The sequence below is a fragment of the Melitaea cinxia genome, chromosome 2 (assembly GCF_905220565.1).
Source record: "Melitaea cinxia chromosome 2, ilMelCinx1.1, whole genome shotgun sequence".
Classification (NCBI taxonomy): Eukaryota; Metazoa; Arthropoda; class Insecta; order Lepidoptera; family Nymphalidae; genus Melitaea; species Melitaea cinxia.
The window spans coordinates 14,628,878-14,645,907 of NC_059395.1; the positions used below are offsets into that span (position 1 = coordinate 14,628,878).

Genomic DNA, 17,030 nt, shown 5'->3' on the forward strand with positions numbered 1-17,030 from the left:
TTCAATTAATATCGACTAATATCAGAACATCACGATAGTCGAAGTCGATTACTTAAAAACTAATAACACAGTCAAATTCTGAACCACGTCTTTTTTTTGTCGGTTAATAACTGGGAAAAAGTTTAATAGTTTGATATCAAATAGTCTATAAATTATTTTACCCGTGCGAATAATTCGCACTAAATAAGCAAAAAAATTATCGACCGTCAAACATGTTGACGTTGTTTCAAAATTAAAGCAGTCATATATATAAATTTAATAATTAATTAATTTACAAAAACAAAAGCAATATTAATATTTTTTGTTGTATAATTTATGTAGAGTAATTGTGTTTTTTTCTAAAAAAAAAAAAGTAGTTAGGGTATTAAATCTATATTCTATTTTTTTGGAACAATCTTATTTAGTAAACAAACCCCTGTCAATGCCCCCAGATAGTACATAGCACGTGCATAAAAGTTTACTGTAGTTCACAGGAAAATTTTGTGGGACTTTAGGATGAGACTTAGGATTACCCAATGAGAGATTCGTGAAAAACAATGTTATTTGTACTTTTTTTTAGATGTTAGGGAGATTGTGTCGCCGGCGCAAGGTTTTGTTCATAATAAATATAAATAATGTGACAATAATACTAATAGGGCAGAATTTTTTTTCTAGGCACAGGCCGCAGTCAGGCCGTGTTATAAATTTTATATGTCACGTCTTTTTTACCGATTATTTTACATAAAAGAAATATAAATTTGTTGTCTTTTATACAGATGCTCGATTTATTTATTTTTCTTCGTCATTCTGTACCTCTACTAATTATTAGCAAAAATATTCAGTATATTATCAGGTTTCAATAATTTTAGCAATAAAGTATCGTTAAGCATTTGAACATAAAATGAATTTTACTTTCGTCTATGGTTTATTAAGAGCCATTTCACAATTTTACGCTCTGCAAGTTTAGGTAAATTTGGTCGCATCGCGCGAGTCGTACGAGCCGCGCGATCTTTGTGCTAGTACGTATAGTGTGACAACCAAAAGACCATCGTGATCATTTTCTGATGTATAATAAAAATTACAACTATGGTATAAAATGTTTTTTACATAATTAATTTGTTAAAAATTTCAAGTATGTTGTATAAGAACAGTCAATAAATTTAAAATAAAATAAAAAAAATCAATTTTATGAAACAATTTTTTTAAATTGATTTAGTTTTTTCAGTTTACGAATGAATCTAATATTTACGATATGAATAAAAAAGCATTTAATGACATCGACACCGACACACATATTAATTAACAAATAACAAGACAAACAGATTGAAATGCCTATTTGTATTGATAGTGTGAGAAAAGAAAATTAAATTATACATTTGTTTACAGAAATTATCATTATATTATTTTACAGTTATTTTCGTAATATGTTTATTTTATTTATATTTTATTATGAAAGTATCAAATGCGTTTTATCCGCTATAACAACAGGCGCTTGGCGCGTGTGAGCGAAAGAGACGGCTGCGGAGAATTTGGCGTGGACCTTACCTCTAAGAGCGCTAGCGCTCGACTGATTTACCGGGCTTGATGCGTGGCAATATATACTATCTTTTTATTATTTAATATAAAATGTATTAAAAATAATTACATCTTTTAATTATTTTTTTTTGTATTCCTTAATGATGTAAGTTTACTTTGATGAAGATAGTTCGTTAAAATTTCTTAGTTTTCTAAGAGAAATATCGCTTTTAAAATTGTACTTATTTGGAAAATATTCGTAACTTTAAATTTTTTTTATCGTTTAATAGAGATACAAATGGAATAAAAATCTATGATAGTGGACAACAAAATTATATTCCACATATTATGATATTTTTTTAAAATGGTTTCAACGTAGAGGTTATTGAAAAGTAGGCCTTCAAAGTATACATTGCGACCGTTTACCCAGGGAGGAGGCTGATGAAAAGGTTAATAATTTTATACACATAATATAAATCAAAATTCTGACCTGACTATGGACTTCAACAAAGGTTGCTCTATTATATTTCAAGAATATAAATTACATTATTGCATCCAACACTGAGATTAACGACGTCAAAATATTACAATTTCGCGGATTGTTACCGATTTTTGTGAAATGGCTCTTAATATTTTTCATTTATTTGCTCTTTGCGGAAGTACGCAAATAAAAACGTGAAGCAAAAACTTGGTAATCTTTTTTACGAAAATTGCGCTGACAGAGTATGAAATTTCGCACACTTATAGACTATATAGAGAAGGAGTGCAAAATGCTAATATTTTTTTAAAATTATACACGAAAAATACATTGAATCAATAAAAAAAAACATTACACACACTGCCATGTATTTGGCACATGCACGCATATATACTCTTTTGTTTAACGTTCAAACTTATAATTTAAATTAATTTTGGTCGAATTTCGACCACTAGGCGTCCGCTAGTATAATTATATGATTCTATGTCACGACAATATATCATTCTCGAATATTTTAATTTTACCTTTACGTCAAAACTTGGTAACAGAAACAAGACCATAATTATATAAAAATGTGTACAAATAGATAAAATTGGAGTTCTGATTGTTATATTAAAATAACTGCTTTTAATTTTTTTTTTTTTTTATTTATACAAAATATTATACATATTTACAATTCACAACTTAAGAACTAAATATTTACAGATAGTTTTGGTATAATTCATGTCCACGTGGAATTGTGTCAAGAATGCTGGCAGCATTTCCCCGTTGAATCGCTATGCCGATTCTCTGGGCAAAAAATGCACCAGCCCTCTTGTCACCAGCTGACTGTCTGACTGCTTTTTACTAAATTCATGTGGATGTATAATTGTATGCACGGTACATATACCAAAATAACAATTTAAACAATTTTTGTCTGTCTGTTTGTCTGTTTATCCGGCTAATCTCTGAATCGGCTGGGCAGATAGCTGATGTAATAAGGAGTAACTTAGACTACTTTTATTTTAAAATGTTACAACTGCGAACTGAACAAAATCTTTTTCGTTAAATTCCACGCGGACGTAGCCGCGAGCACAGCTAGTACATTAGATATATGAATCAATCTAATTTGTAAACATTATGTTAAGGGGGTATTAATCTAGTCTGAAAAAAAATCTATTTTGTTTTTTCTTTTTTTTTTCAAAGCTCTTTTCTTAAGCCTTTAAGAATATGTCTTTAGAAAGATTTTAGAAAATGAAATTATTTTCGGAGAAAGGCTGTTTTTCTGACGCGGCATCCAAACCAGCTCGACCGGAGCGAATCGAACAAAAGATGACAAGACGTTAGGGATTCTCCGTATACCTGCGACCGTGTTTTTTATATCATATTTAATAGTTCCACAAATGAAAAACCGCAACAAATGTATTGCCCACCTGGTGCAGAGAGTCTGTGTAGGTAGTAAAAAGCTGCATCTGAAGGTACGTTACCGATTATTTAAACGTAAGTCTAAAATTTCATTTCATGATTTTCGAAACTATCTTATTTAAAACGTTACCCACGATTTCATAAGTTCTACTGAACCGAATTACTTCAAATTTGGTGTAAATTATCTTTATAGACTTCTCTATTGCATGAACTATCCCCAAAGGAGATGGAAACGATTCCATACATTCTTGGTCCAAAATGTAATGAAATAAAAATGGTATCAATAAATGCATTTAGACTTATTTTTCGTATTTATAGTCGTTTTGTAAAAGTGAGGTTATATACAAGTACCGATAATTTTTGAAACAAAAAAAATATATATAGTAGGATGAAACCCATTGCAAAAGGAAAAGAATACAACGAAAATAAAAGGAAAAATAAATTACGGGCGATCTGAGTTCGAGAAGTGGTGCGGAGGCGGGGTTTAAGTTTAAAAAACGGTTTATCTCGATTTCCGGCTATACTACAAGTCCTATGGAAAATAGTTAAATCGCAAATTTGTAGGTAATAAAAAGATCAAGAACTTCTTTATTTACATTTTTTAGGGTTCCGTAACTCAAAATACGTGCCTATGGGCAAAACACATGAGTTCGCGCCAAAATTTCGGCCGTGAACTTGTGGAGGCCAAAGTCCAGCAGTGGACTGCGATAGGCTGAAGTGATGATGACGGTAGTGGTATTATTCTAAATTAATTATCTTTTTTTTTTAGATTGCTAGAAGGGTTGGAATCGTGGGTATGGTCGCATGCCAATTTTTTTTTTTTTAGATCCTCACTTCATCAGGTGCTAACTTCTTAATTTTTTTTACTTTTTTACTTCTTTGAAATAATAATAAATATCATATATATATAAAATACGAAAATTTATAAATATTGATTGCCTTTTTTTCTTCACTTCAAAAATTACCATAAATTCTAGGTTCTAGACCAGAATACAAAGATAATAAAAACTTTTTTTTTAAGTTTTACCTCTGAGAAACCAATAATAGGCACTGGTATGTAGTTATCAGGATCAGGATTATCAGCTTGAGCCTGCTTCCACAGCCGCATGTCCATACCTATTACAAAAAAAAACACACAATCAACATCAGTTCTCTTTTAGATACTAGTATAAAAATGTCAGATATATCGTAATTAAAAATCATTAGAAGACATTAGGAAAATTAATAGGATCAAATATATTTTGAAATTATTGAAATTTCAAAAATTTCTTTTAATTTTAATCAGAAAGTATAAAATAAAAATTATGTTCTATTTAATTTTGCCATCTTAACTATAATAAAAAGCGTGTAAGAACCATACCTGGTGGTGGATTCTGCAGGTACTGTTCTAACATCTGAGGTGTAGGACGGGTAACCGGTGTTATACTGCTACAGCCTGCATTTGTAAGATTTGTTTTTGCAACACCAGTGTTTAAAAACGTAGCCAGCTCTGATGCACTTATGTGCACCCCTCCAGCACCCTTGTCGACAATATATATTACTACCTGCAAACATGTTTATATTGACTCAGTTAGCATCCCTAAAAAAAATTACATAATATTTTCTATTCCACAGGAACAATATTTTCCTGGAACAAAAAGTATACTGAGCTATTCTAGACTAAAACTTATTTCTGTGTAACTTCCACCAGATTTATTCGGTTATTTTATCCATCTAAACTTTTTCATATTATATAGATAGCTGGCATGTCTCTGAAAAAATTGTGAGATCTGATGAAAGCGAGTTTATGTTATCTTTCGACTTGCAGTGGAAAAGAACTACAGATTATGGGAAATAACAACAGATTAACAATTTTTATAGATTCTTTAGTCGTTAAGCCATTTTCTATAGAGTTAAAGTAAAATATAAATAAAAAATTTGCAATCTTCACACCTGAGTCTTGGTTTCTGATACAGCCTTCACGGATTCAATATTTAAAGCTAAATTTGGTTTATTTCCCAAAAGGCCTGATAATGACGTGCTGAGTGCTTGTTGATTATTTCTGTAAAGGAAAATAAATGAAATATGCCTACTATAAAGAGTTTAATAATTTTGATTTTTGTATACGAGCCTCGATGCAAAATAGTTCGTCTAGTATGGAAAGTAATGCAAAGCGTAAAATATAGAAAGCAAATATTGGTAAAATAATTAAGAACGTTTAATAAAAAGTAAACCACAATTTGAGGAACATTTTTAAAGTTTATTTTAACATAACTGAAATTCTTTCATGACTTTACATAACATAAATTTTTTTAAAAAATATTCTAAAAAACTAACGCAAAAATTGCGTGCAAAAGGGCTGTTAGATGGCCATTCGATTGTAGGGATGCTTTTCGCCAGTAGCTACGTCTTTGTTGTCCTTGCAGTATAGCAGGAAGCACCATCCTAAATAGAGGGCAGTAAATTCTCTTCCAAAAGGTTTTGATACCTTACAGAATTGATAGAACCATCCACAAACTGCATACCACCAACACCTTGTGCAAACATGCAGCCCCATATCATAAGAGACGTCGGAAACTTCACTTAACGTTTGAGACAATCAGTATGAAAAATTCGGCATTTTTGTTCCGAATCACTTTTTTCCTTTCAATGTCACTTCAAATTTGGACTCGTCACTCCAAATGATACTACGCCACTGATCGGAAGTCCAATTTAAATGACCACGAGCAAACTTCATGATGATGATGATGTGATGATTCTTTTTAGGACTCTTTTGCAAGTATCAACTGAGACGTCTCTGTGAATCATGTCCTTCCATTGCACCGTGAGTTCTCCAGCTCGAGCACGACGATTATTTTTGATAATTTTCTTCAGGATTCTGTTTTCTGCTGAACTTGTGATGCGTGGTCGACCAGTTTTCTTCAAACAAGAAGTTGTTCTATTCTTTTTATAGTGATGTATGATAGATTGGACTGTAAATCTGAGAAGTATCAAGTCTTTAGATATTTGGTAACTTGATTTGCCAGCATCGACCCCACAAACTATTCGCTTTCGAAGCTCTTCACACACGGGTTGGCCACGACCCATTGGTATTTAAAAACTAATTTAAAAAACTGAAATTTTCAGAATTTATACTGTCTCACTTGACAAATGACAGAATTACTTTTACAAATTTAAATTATGCAATATAATTGTACAATAAAGAAGGAATAATCACCGATAGACGAATTCTTTTGCACTGATAAACAATTAGACGAACTATTTTGCCTTATAACTTCTTCGAATTTAAAACAGGATATGTATAAATTTAAAAAGCTAAAATAGTTTATTGGTTCATAATTAAAAAATGGCATAAGTAACGCGACATGCGATAGTAGAACAGCTTAATATTTTATATAGATATACAAAAATAATGAAGTTTTTTGGAAAACTAAAAGCCTATTTTTTGTCAAGAATATTGCGTCTATTTGACTGGTTTTTTTTAATGTACACCATAAAATTCTATGGTATATGGATTTAATTTAATGCCTCGTAACTTGTTTCACGTGCATATTAAAATATATATATCTAATATATAAAATTCTCGTGTCGCGGTGTTTGTAGTTAAACTCCTCCGAAACGGCTTGACCCATTCTCGTGAAATTTTGTGTGCATATTGGGTAGGTCTGAGAATCGAACAATATCTATTTTTCATCCCCCTAAATGTTAAGGGTAGTCCACCCCTAACTATATATTTTTTAATTTTTAGATAAATTATTTATTCTTTATGTTATTATGATTTGGTGTTGAAAAATACATACAACCCAAAATTTTCACCCTTCTACCACCAAACCCTATTTTTAAATAGCGTTCAGCGGCAAGACAACGTTTGCCGAGTTCAGCTAGTATATATATATGAAACATCTTATAAGTGTTAATAGAGAATAACCAACTTGAATTTATTTTAGAATTAAAAAAGTATGTTAATCTAGTATTTGCAAACCTTTTAATGCGGAACCTATAATAAATAATTATAAAATCAAAATATAGTTACAAAAAACTATTAATAGTCTGCAACTCGACTTCTAAAGTAAATAACAAGGCTCTTACATAGATGACTTCTAATATTAATGTCATTAGTGTGACAAAACTTTCAAAATGTAGTGAAAATATTGACTTACTTTATTTCTTGTTCAGTTTTATTAAAGACCAATGCAACATGTCCATCCTTATCCTCCTTGCCTCCTAGCCTCGAATATCCAACTGCTTTGAAACGACACAGTGGATTTTGTTCATTGAGCTCTAACGGTGGTGCAGTACGGCTGTAGTATGCTTGACCTTCAGAGTAAAGATATTACAAATTTTAAGATAATTTATATAGTAATATGAGTAAGATTTAATTTCAAATACACTTTATGTATAATTATTACTACACACTTAGCAATATTATATATGAAGATGACTTATATATACTATCATCACCTAGTTTACTTACACGGTCGATTTACTCAAGATCCTAACAAAAACCATTTATTTTACCTAAATATTTAACATTTTTCATAGCAATTAGATATGACATGTTATTTATAGAAATAGGTAAGAATGGAAATTTAATTTGATTTGTTTTCGACTTGTTATAACTAATAACTGACACTACGGTCACTCAGGGTAACTTGGATTGACAAGGGTAACTTTGACAGTCAAATCGCAAAATTACTTTTTTTCCACATTTAGTGCGTAAAATTAAATTTATAAAATTTGTTTACATAACAAACTTCGTAAGTGAACTCTGTAAAAAAAAGGAAGCTGACAAACGAAGTTAATGTCAAAAATTTTTCTCAGAGGTATACTTTTTAGATAACTCGAAAATTTTGCTACTATAAAGGTATGTAAAAACATAATACAACCTTTAATATGTCTATCTTAAAATCTCATCTGTGTGTAGGTGACCCACAAAGGGGTCATAACTTTGACACACAACAAAATATAGTAATGATCTGTCAAAGTTAAGTGTAAAGTTAAAGTGTCTCCGATTTACTATAATAATGAATGAATTTTTTATTTTATTATATTAGTTAAATATACATGCCAAAAATGGCTTAATACACTGTAATGTAAAATTTACTTAGTCAACTGGATAGTTTTGTGTATTACAAATGTATATGAATAAAGAAATCTTGTGCAGCAGGCGTTTCATCCGAGCCTCTGTTCCTTAAGACCTAGATCTTTTTCACTTGGTAGTAATCATAGCATAACAAGCACCACAAAGAAAAACTTGTCTCCCACAGCACCAGTGACGATCATAATAGATAATGATGTCACAGCTGTCCTCCTACATTGCAACAAATTCCCATTTAATTCAATCCAAAAAGAAAAAAATATCAAGCAACCCACCATCTAAAGGACATAAGAACTCAACCGCGAACTCTCACAGATCTATTAATATTTCCAACAGATACAGTGGACATCTAGTGGACTCGCCGGATCCTTTGAGCCAATGGAAAGTCAAACTCAGTCACAACCTAAAAAAGCAAGCAATCCACCACCAATGATGCTATATGGTGTTACGGACATATCAAAACTCACAGAACTATTGAATAGCTCTAGAAGTGATTCTTACATGTATAGAATATATTTTATAATATTTTACTTAATTGCACTTTTAATTAAGGAATATTCAAATGCAAAATGTAAACTAGATTCATTCCTTTCTACAATTGTTTTAAACTATCGGAAAGGAATGGACCCCACCACACAGAGACCCAGAGATATATTGTTTTTTTCAGTGACTAAGTATAATTGATGTAATGTGTTTATGTGATGTACTAACATTTGAAGGAATAAAGATTATATTATTATTATTATTAATTGCACTTAAAACCTTGAGTAGCATGCACACCTTGGTTCACGTAGAATATTGCAGTACATGAGTATCTGCAAATCCTGTCAGGGAAGTTATAGGAAAGTCCTACAAGAGATATAAGCAAAGACACTTCTGGAGTCCTCAGACTATTATAGGCTATCTACACTTCAGCCTATCGCAGTCCACTGCTGGACATAGGCCTCCCCCAGTTCGCGCCACACATCCCGGTCTTCCGCAATCCTCATCCAGCCTACACCGGCAATTTTACGTAGATCGTCGGTCCAACGGGCCGGAGGACGTCCCACACTGCGTTTGCCAAGACGCGGTCTCCACTCTAGGACCCGTCTACTCCAACGGCCATCGGTCCTGCGACACAGATGACCAGCCCACTGCCACTTCAACTTGCTAATTCTGTGGGCTATGTCGGTTACCTTCGTTCTCTCGCGGATAGTCTCATTTCTAATCCTGTCTTTGAGAGAGACCCCAAGCATAGCCCGTTCCATTGCACGTTGAGCGACTTTAAACTTGTGGACCAGTCCCTTGGTCAGTGTCCACGTCTCGGCTCCGTATGTTAACACAGGCAGGACGCATTGCTCGAAAACTTTTGTCTTCAAGCATTGCGGAATCTTCGAAGTGAAGACTCGACGAAGTCTGCCAAACGCCGCCCAGCCCAACCGAATCCTCCTATCGGCCTCCTTCTCGAAGTTGTTGCGGCCTAGTTGGATAGTATGGCCTAGGTAAATATAATCCTGAACAACTTCGAGAAGGGTACCATCGACCGATACCGGTATCGGTATGACTTGGTTGTTAAACATAACTTTCGTCTTATCCAAGTTCATACAGAGACCGACACGTCGGGAGGACTCGTTTAGGCCGGCCAGCATTTGGCCTAACTCATCCAGCGTCTCCGCAAAGATGACAATATCGTCGGCGAAACGAAGGTGAGAGATGAATTCACCGTTGACGTTGATGCCCCGTTCCCCCCAATCCAAGGTCTTAAAAACATCCTCTAGCGCAGTGGTAAACAGTTTCGGTGATATTACATCACCCTGTCTTACCCCGCGCCGGAGGGAAATAGGTCTTGTTCTTTGGTCATTGACATGAACGGTCATCGTCGCCGCGTCGTACATAGATTTTAGTACTTCGATATATCGCCAGTCGATATGACATCTCTGCAGAGAGTCCAGGACAGCCCAGGTCTCGACGGAGTCGAAGGCTTTCTCGTAGTCCACAAATGCCATACACAGCGGTTGATTATATTCTTCCGTCTTTTGGATAATCTGCCGAACAGTATGGATGTGGTCCACGGTGCTGTAGCCATTTCGAAACCCAGCCTGCTCTGGTGGTTGGAATTCGTCGAGTCTTCTGGCGAGACGATTCGTAACAACCCTCGAAAACAGCTTATAGACGTGGCTCAGAAGTGAGATCGGTCTGTAATTCTTTAACAGAGACTTATCGCCTCTCTTAAAGAACAGCACCACCACACTCCTGGACCACGCCTCCGGCGTGGTACCTCGGTGGATGACGGCGTTAAATAGTCTTGCCAAGGCTTTCAGGACAGGTCGCCCTGCGGCTTTAAGGAGTTCAGTGGTAACTCCGTCATCCCCCGGGGCCCTTCCGTTTTTAAGCTGCCCGAGCGCTGCACCAATCTCATCCTCTTCGAAGTCCGGGATACACTCCGAATAATGGCGCAACAATGGTGCCCGTGGATCTTCGGTGTCCCAAGTCGCAGGCTTGCGTGCGCTCGACGAGTACAGCTGTCCATAAAAATTCTCAACCTCTTCTCGGACCTGAGGGCGAGAGCAGACGGTTCTGCCATCTGCTGTTTTAAGCTTCGCAAGAAGGCTTCTCCCCAATGGTCTTTGGAAAACTTTGGACCCCCTATTCTGCTCAATCAGAGTAGCAACCTCTCTCGTATTTGAGCAGCGGAGGTCTCGGCGAATAATTTTCCGTACCCTCTTGGAAAGAGCCCTCTGTTCTGGCGAAGCAGCCGGCAACTCGCGCCTCTGCCGCATCAGATCCAAGGCTTCGGGAGAAAGTTTGGACTGCTTCGTTGGCTTTGTTGGTGGAAAGTGCCTGCGACCCAGTGTACACACCGTCTTCACCACGTTGTCGGTTATCTCGTCCACGTCGCTAGTAGTTTCCAGCGAATCGAATCGGTTTTGGAGTTCCAACTGAAACTGCTCGGAGCCACATAGTATTTGGGGCAGCGTAGGTCGGAGAGTAGATTTCATCAAGCGGGTCCGCTCCTTTCGGAGACATATATTCAGAGTGCCCCGTACTAGCCGGTGGTCGCTGCCGGTGTTAAACCTGTTAACCACTGAGACATCTCTGAATATATGCCTTTTATCCGCTATGATGAAATCTATCTCGTTCCTCGTCACAGTATCGGGGCTTTGCCATGTCCACCTCCTTTGGGGCTTCTTCTCAAAAAATGAGTTCATCAAGAAGAGCCCCTCCGATTCGAGGAAGTTGACAAGCGTCTGCCCCCTGTGATTCCTGTGCCCCAATCCGTGTGGTCCGATGCTCGATCCGTCGCGGCCTTGTACTCCCACTTTAGCGTTGAAGTCTCCCATAACAACGCTGTAGAAGGTCGAAGTAGTGCCATGTATGGCCCTTGTAATATCTTCATACAAGGCTTCGACTTCATCGTCAGAGTGTGCCGAGGTCGGCGCATATACCTGTATCACTTTCAGGGAGTACCTGTCGGTGAGCTTAAGTACAAGGTACGCTACCCGGGTCGACACACTACTGACTTCCACAACGTTGTTAGTGAGAGTCTTGTGAACCAGAAAACCGACGCCACCTTGGGAAAGCCCATCACCTTCACGGAAGTAGAACAAGTGCCCGGAGTCCAGGATCATCGTGTCCTCTCCCTCTCTTCGGACTTCAGACAACCCCAGTATGCTCCACTTAATGTGACTAAGTTCTACCTCAAGTTCGGTGAGGTGATGGTCCAACCGTAGCGTGCGTCCATTATACGTAGCCAGGAATATTTTTCTATGGCAGCCTCCCGTACCCCGGTGATTCTTAGCACCCTCTACCCCACCGTTACCACGGCCGCTGCCGTAGCCGGGAATAGTGGGGCTGCCGGGAACTGAGGGCCTTATTTTTAGGTTCGAACTCATGGGGGTTTTTGCCCATAGTCACCACGCTGGGCAGGCGGGTTGGTGACCGCAGGGCTGACTTTGTCGCACCGAAGACGCTGCTGCCCGTCCTCGGTCTGTGAATTTAAAAAGCCAGCAGTTGGATGGTTATCCCGCCATCGGTCGGCTTCTTAAGTTCCAAGGTGGTAGTGGAACTGTGCTATCCCTTAGTCGCCTCTTACGACACCCACGGGAAGAGATGGGGTGGCTAAATTCTTTAGTGCCGTAACCACACAGCACATAGGCTATCTACAGACTCAAAAGGAAATGAAACCTTATAATCAGATGACGCATTGCAGGATGGAAGAATCTCGAGCTGCCACTTAAGAAATAACCAATCTTTTTAAAGCTCAAGGGCTGATTGCAGTTGGATAGAAAAAAAAAATGTTCTATTGTGAAGAATCTGCCAACCAACTTGGCATTTACATTTTTTTAAAATGTGTCCATATGACGTATATCTCTTTTAAGACTGTCAATCATTATAAATTTAGTCTAGTCTTGTATGAAATTGGTTATAATCTATATACATATAATGAAATAGTAGGAAAGTCAAAACTGTACATTGAATATTTTTTTAAAAGAATACTTGGGGTGTGATTTACAATTGATACCGAAGCCAAAAATATAGTTTTTAGAAATTTTGTCTGTTTGTCTGTATGTATGTCCGAGATAAACTCAAAAAGTACCGCATGGATTTACTTCAAATTTGGCACGAGTATTATTAAGAAGTCGGGTCAACATATAGGCTACATATTATCATGCTATCACCTACCGGGAACGAGCAGTGAACCTTTATTTCCTCAACACATTCTGTAACAATGTGTAATCTAACGACGCATATTTGAATGTTGTTGTTTTTATGTTAATAACCATGCTATATAAGCTAGCTTCACACTATAAAAATCACGCAATATAAGTAATTAAGCCGATAAACATAATTAAATGAATATAAGTAGACAAGACAATTTTTCTGTAGATATGAAATGTAAAGAAGAAACGGGTAGGTAAATGAATGTTATTTTAAAAGGTATAAATCGTAGGTATTTTTGGTGCTGTATAGCTTTCACGCAGACGATGTCGCGGGCAGCAGCTAGTTATAAAATAAACAGTGAATTACCAGTGCCCCATTGAGCTTGCAATAGGTTCCACTTGGCCAGCACCTGATCTCTCTCATCACCAAACACACAACAGTTAAACACAGCTGCAACTAAAGCTTCATGAGCATTTGTTGGTCCTTGCTGCTGTTGCTGCTGTTGTAATTGCTGTTGCTGAAATGTACCCAGTAAAGTTTAATAACATTTAAAATATGATAACACTTTTATTAATAAGGTAAAAAAAAATATTTTAAATCATTAATAGAAAAAAATTATAACAGCCTCAACAAATAATTTATTATTACCTGTGGTTGACCAAAAGTATTTGTGCCAAAAGTACTTGTTCCGAGTCCTGTTCCAATTCCACCAAAACCAGTACTGGTAGTTTTAGCGCCAAATGTCGAGCCAAAGCTTGATCCAGTACCAAAAGTACTGCCTCCGAGTGTATTAGTACCAAATGTTGGTGCAGCACTACCAAATGTTGAGGTGCCAGTTCCAAACCCTGTGTTAGTTCCAAAAGTGTTTGTGCCAAATGTACCCGTTCCGAATCCTGGAAATAAAACATGAAATAAAATTTAATAACAACTGAAGTCTACTACTATCAACTACTTTAAGTTAGAAAAAAAACAAGATCTAATATGTGTGTGTTATATACAAGCACTTTTTCGGCAATAGAGTAGTGGAGATGTAGAATAAAGTACCAGAGAAAAAAGTGACAGCACAGAGACACAAATCAATTTAAGAACAGGTTAGATGCATTTATGAAAAAATAAAATAAATTAATATTTTCAAAAGTAATAGATATAATGAGTTATTTCAACCCTGACTAAATATTTATAAATATATTATATTCAAACAATATAAAAAATTATACTGTATTTTATTTATGTTGACTTTAACAACATTTATATAAGTTACCTGTAGCTGGTTTAGTTGCTGTAGATCCAAAACCAGTACCACCAAAAAGACTAGGAGTAGTTGTTGTAGCTGTACTAAGACCAAATGGTGTCGCTGAAAAATAACACAAAAAATAAATACACAACTTTAAATATAGGTGTTCGATTCTGTTCCTGCATTCCTACGTTAAAATGGGGGGGTTCTAAGGATGTAATAGATAATGTTCTGAATGAAAAAAAAAAATTTCAAGTCCATTTTTAATTTGACTGTTTAAATGGACGAGTGTACGTAGAATGTGATCTACACCTACAGAACCCAGGAGGATAGGTTAAAAGAACATAGTTAGGAGTCGAACACATGTATATATACAGGTGCTTCAAAGCCGACACAAAGTCAGAACAATATTCATAATAATCAATAATAAGTAATATTTTCAAATGAAAAGTATGTACTATAGTTTAACTCACAATTGTACTAAAAATTAGCTTCATTATGTATAAGTCATCATATATCATAATGTTACATATAATATTCAGATTCTGAACATTGATAACAAGTAAAAGTTTGCAAAATGTATATCTTCTTCTATCTTCTATATACACAAAAATCTCGTATCACAATATTTGTCCAGACTAATCTCCAAAACTACTGGATTGATTTTAAAGAATTTGATAAAATGGCTATATTTTATTTTGATAAACAATTATAGTTAGATAACAACATAAGGTGGTACAAAGTTAGCCAGGTCAGCTAGTAGTTTAGTATAGACATTTTAAAATACATAAATTTATTTGTGTATTCATTAGTCAAGCAATAATATTGAAAATGTCAAGTCAAAATTTTGTGTATACAAATACTGTTTACATCTTACATATTTTTATATACAACTAGCGACCCGCTCCGGCTTCGCACGGGTATAAAATATAATTATAGCCTATATCATTCACTGAAAAAAAATGATTAAAATCGATCCAGTAATTTTGATTTATTCATTACTGCCCGTGGCCCGCTCGCGTTAACTTTAGAGTAAAAGCCGACCGGAACCGCCGCAAACGCTATGTACCGCAATTTTTAAATCTGTAATATCTTCGAAAATATTCATTTAAATCATATGCTGTAAAGAGACATATAGATCTATATTAAATCAACAATGTATTTAAGGTGTTTAATTAAATAAGGATTAATGCTGTATTGGTTAAAATCGTTTTGAAAATTAGCCATTATTTGTCGTAAAAAGTAAATGACAAAATAATGTTATTGTGGGATATTCATAAGAGATAGACATACACCATAGCGGAGTTTTCTGTAGACCTTTTTAATGTGTACAATACTTAGTACATTATTTTGATAAATCTCGTAGGGTTCAGCCTGCGTTTGCAATTTAAGCGAAAAAAATAATAATTATTTACGACATAACATTAGAAAACTCAAAAATAACAGTGTTTCTCCACTATTTAATGGATGTTATTATACATATAAACTTTCCTCTTGAATCAATCTATCTATTAAAAAAAAACGCATCAAAATCCGTTGCGTAGTTTTAAAGATTTAAGCGTACATACATGTGCAGGGACAGAGAAAGCGACTTTGTTTTATACTATGTAGTGATGGTACAGCTACACTTTTGAAAATGTTATGTACATACACATTTTTACATGAATACACAAAAGTCGTCTTTAGTAAAAAAGAACTTTGTTAGTACAAACGTAGTACTGACCTGCAGTTGATGATGGTGCACCAAATGTACCAAACCCAGAAGCACTTGTTGATGTACCAAATCCTCCAAAACCCGCAGTACTAGTCGTTGCAGTATTTGTACTTCCGAATGAAAAAGTTGCTACAATACATCAACAATATTAAACATAACTGCCACTGATAGGTATTTCAGATTCAAATTAATATACTTTAAACTTAGATAAGACATTTATTACCGTGAAAACTTACGTTTAGCAGCAGAACCGAAACCAGAGCTTTGTGAAGAGTTTGAACCAAATGAAAACGACATTATCAAAAAAAATCGATACGTTAACGTTTAGAATGACCAAACTAGATCATAACTAAACACATAACTCGCTAGTTAACTAGTTTTTTACTTCACAAAAACTATTTAAATTTATGTCGAAGTTAATAATGCCAAAATAATGCACGCATATGATTTAAATCTCAATTGAGTCGTAAAAATTAATTCAACCACAGATTATTACGCTAATCACAACCATCGAGACATATCTTCTATAAGTTCTATAATTATTAATTTATTATAGCCACACCGTCAAATACATGTTTAATATTTTTTTTATTGTTTAATTAATTTAATTACTTAATTATTCATTTTTCTAGATTCAATAACTAAAACAGCAAATTCGTTTAGTTACATTGGCTTTACAGTTTATACCCTAAATATGTGTAATATATATGTGTATACTGTACTGTATAATCATAAATAAGTAGTGGTGTGTATATTATGTATATAGTATGTATATGAACTATGTATGTATATATTGTAAGATGTTATCAATATTATTTAATTAGCTTTTATTTTCAAGAATCTGTATATTAACTAAATTACTGCACTTTCTTAGCCTACTATGTAACATTAGTTTTCACTATCACAGCAGTGGAGTAGCGTAGTGGGGGTGGCAGGGGCGGCCCGCCCCGGGTGACACTTTTTAGGGGGGAGCAAAATTTAACAATAC

At 35.1% G+C, this 17,030-nt stretch overlaps 1 protein-coding gene and 1 long non-coding RNA gene across 2 annotated transcripts in view; one reads left to right on the plus strand and one right to left on the minus strand.

The window, feature by feature from the left end:
* Positions 1 to 5,799, plus strand: part of LOC123665474 — an 18,552-nt gene extending 12,753 nt beyond the window's left edge. Inside the window, exon 3 of the long non-coding RNA XR_006745049.1 lies at positions 5,713 to 5,799. This is a non-coding gene — a long non-coding RNA (uncharacterized LOC123665474). The remainder of the gene's footprint in view (positions 1 to 5,712) is intronic.
* LOC123665463 (probable nucleoporin Nup54) overlaps positions 1 to 16,374 on the minus strand; it is a 26,891-nt gene extending 10,517 nt beyond the window's left edge. Inside the window, exons 1-9 of the mRNA XM_045599768.1 lie at positions 16,279 to 16,374; positions 16,052 to 16,171; positions 14,356 to 14,448; positions 13,743 to 13,987; positions 13,461 to 13,611; positions 7,516 to 7,672; positions 5,309 to 5,417; positions 4,737 to 4,920; positions 4,404 to 4,492 (exon numbers count right to left, since the gene is read on the minus strand). Of these exons, the coding sequence (XP_045455724.1) occupies positions 4,404 to 4,492; positions 4,737 to 4,920; positions 5,309 to 5,417; positions 7,516 to 7,672; positions 13,461 to 13,611; positions 13,743 to 13,987; positions 14,356 to 14,448; positions 16,052 to 16,171; positions 16,279 to 16,339 (1,209 nt within the window). The 5' untranslated portion in view covers positions 16,340 to 16,374. The remainder of the gene's footprint in view (positions 1 to 4,403; positions 4,493 to 4,736; positions 4,921 to 5,308; positions 5,418 to 7,515; positions 7,673 to 13,460; positions 13,612 to 13,742; positions 13,988 to 14,355; positions 14,449 to 16,051; positions 16,172 to 16,278) is intronic.
* Positions 16,375 to 17,030: the final 656 nt, after the last annotated feature.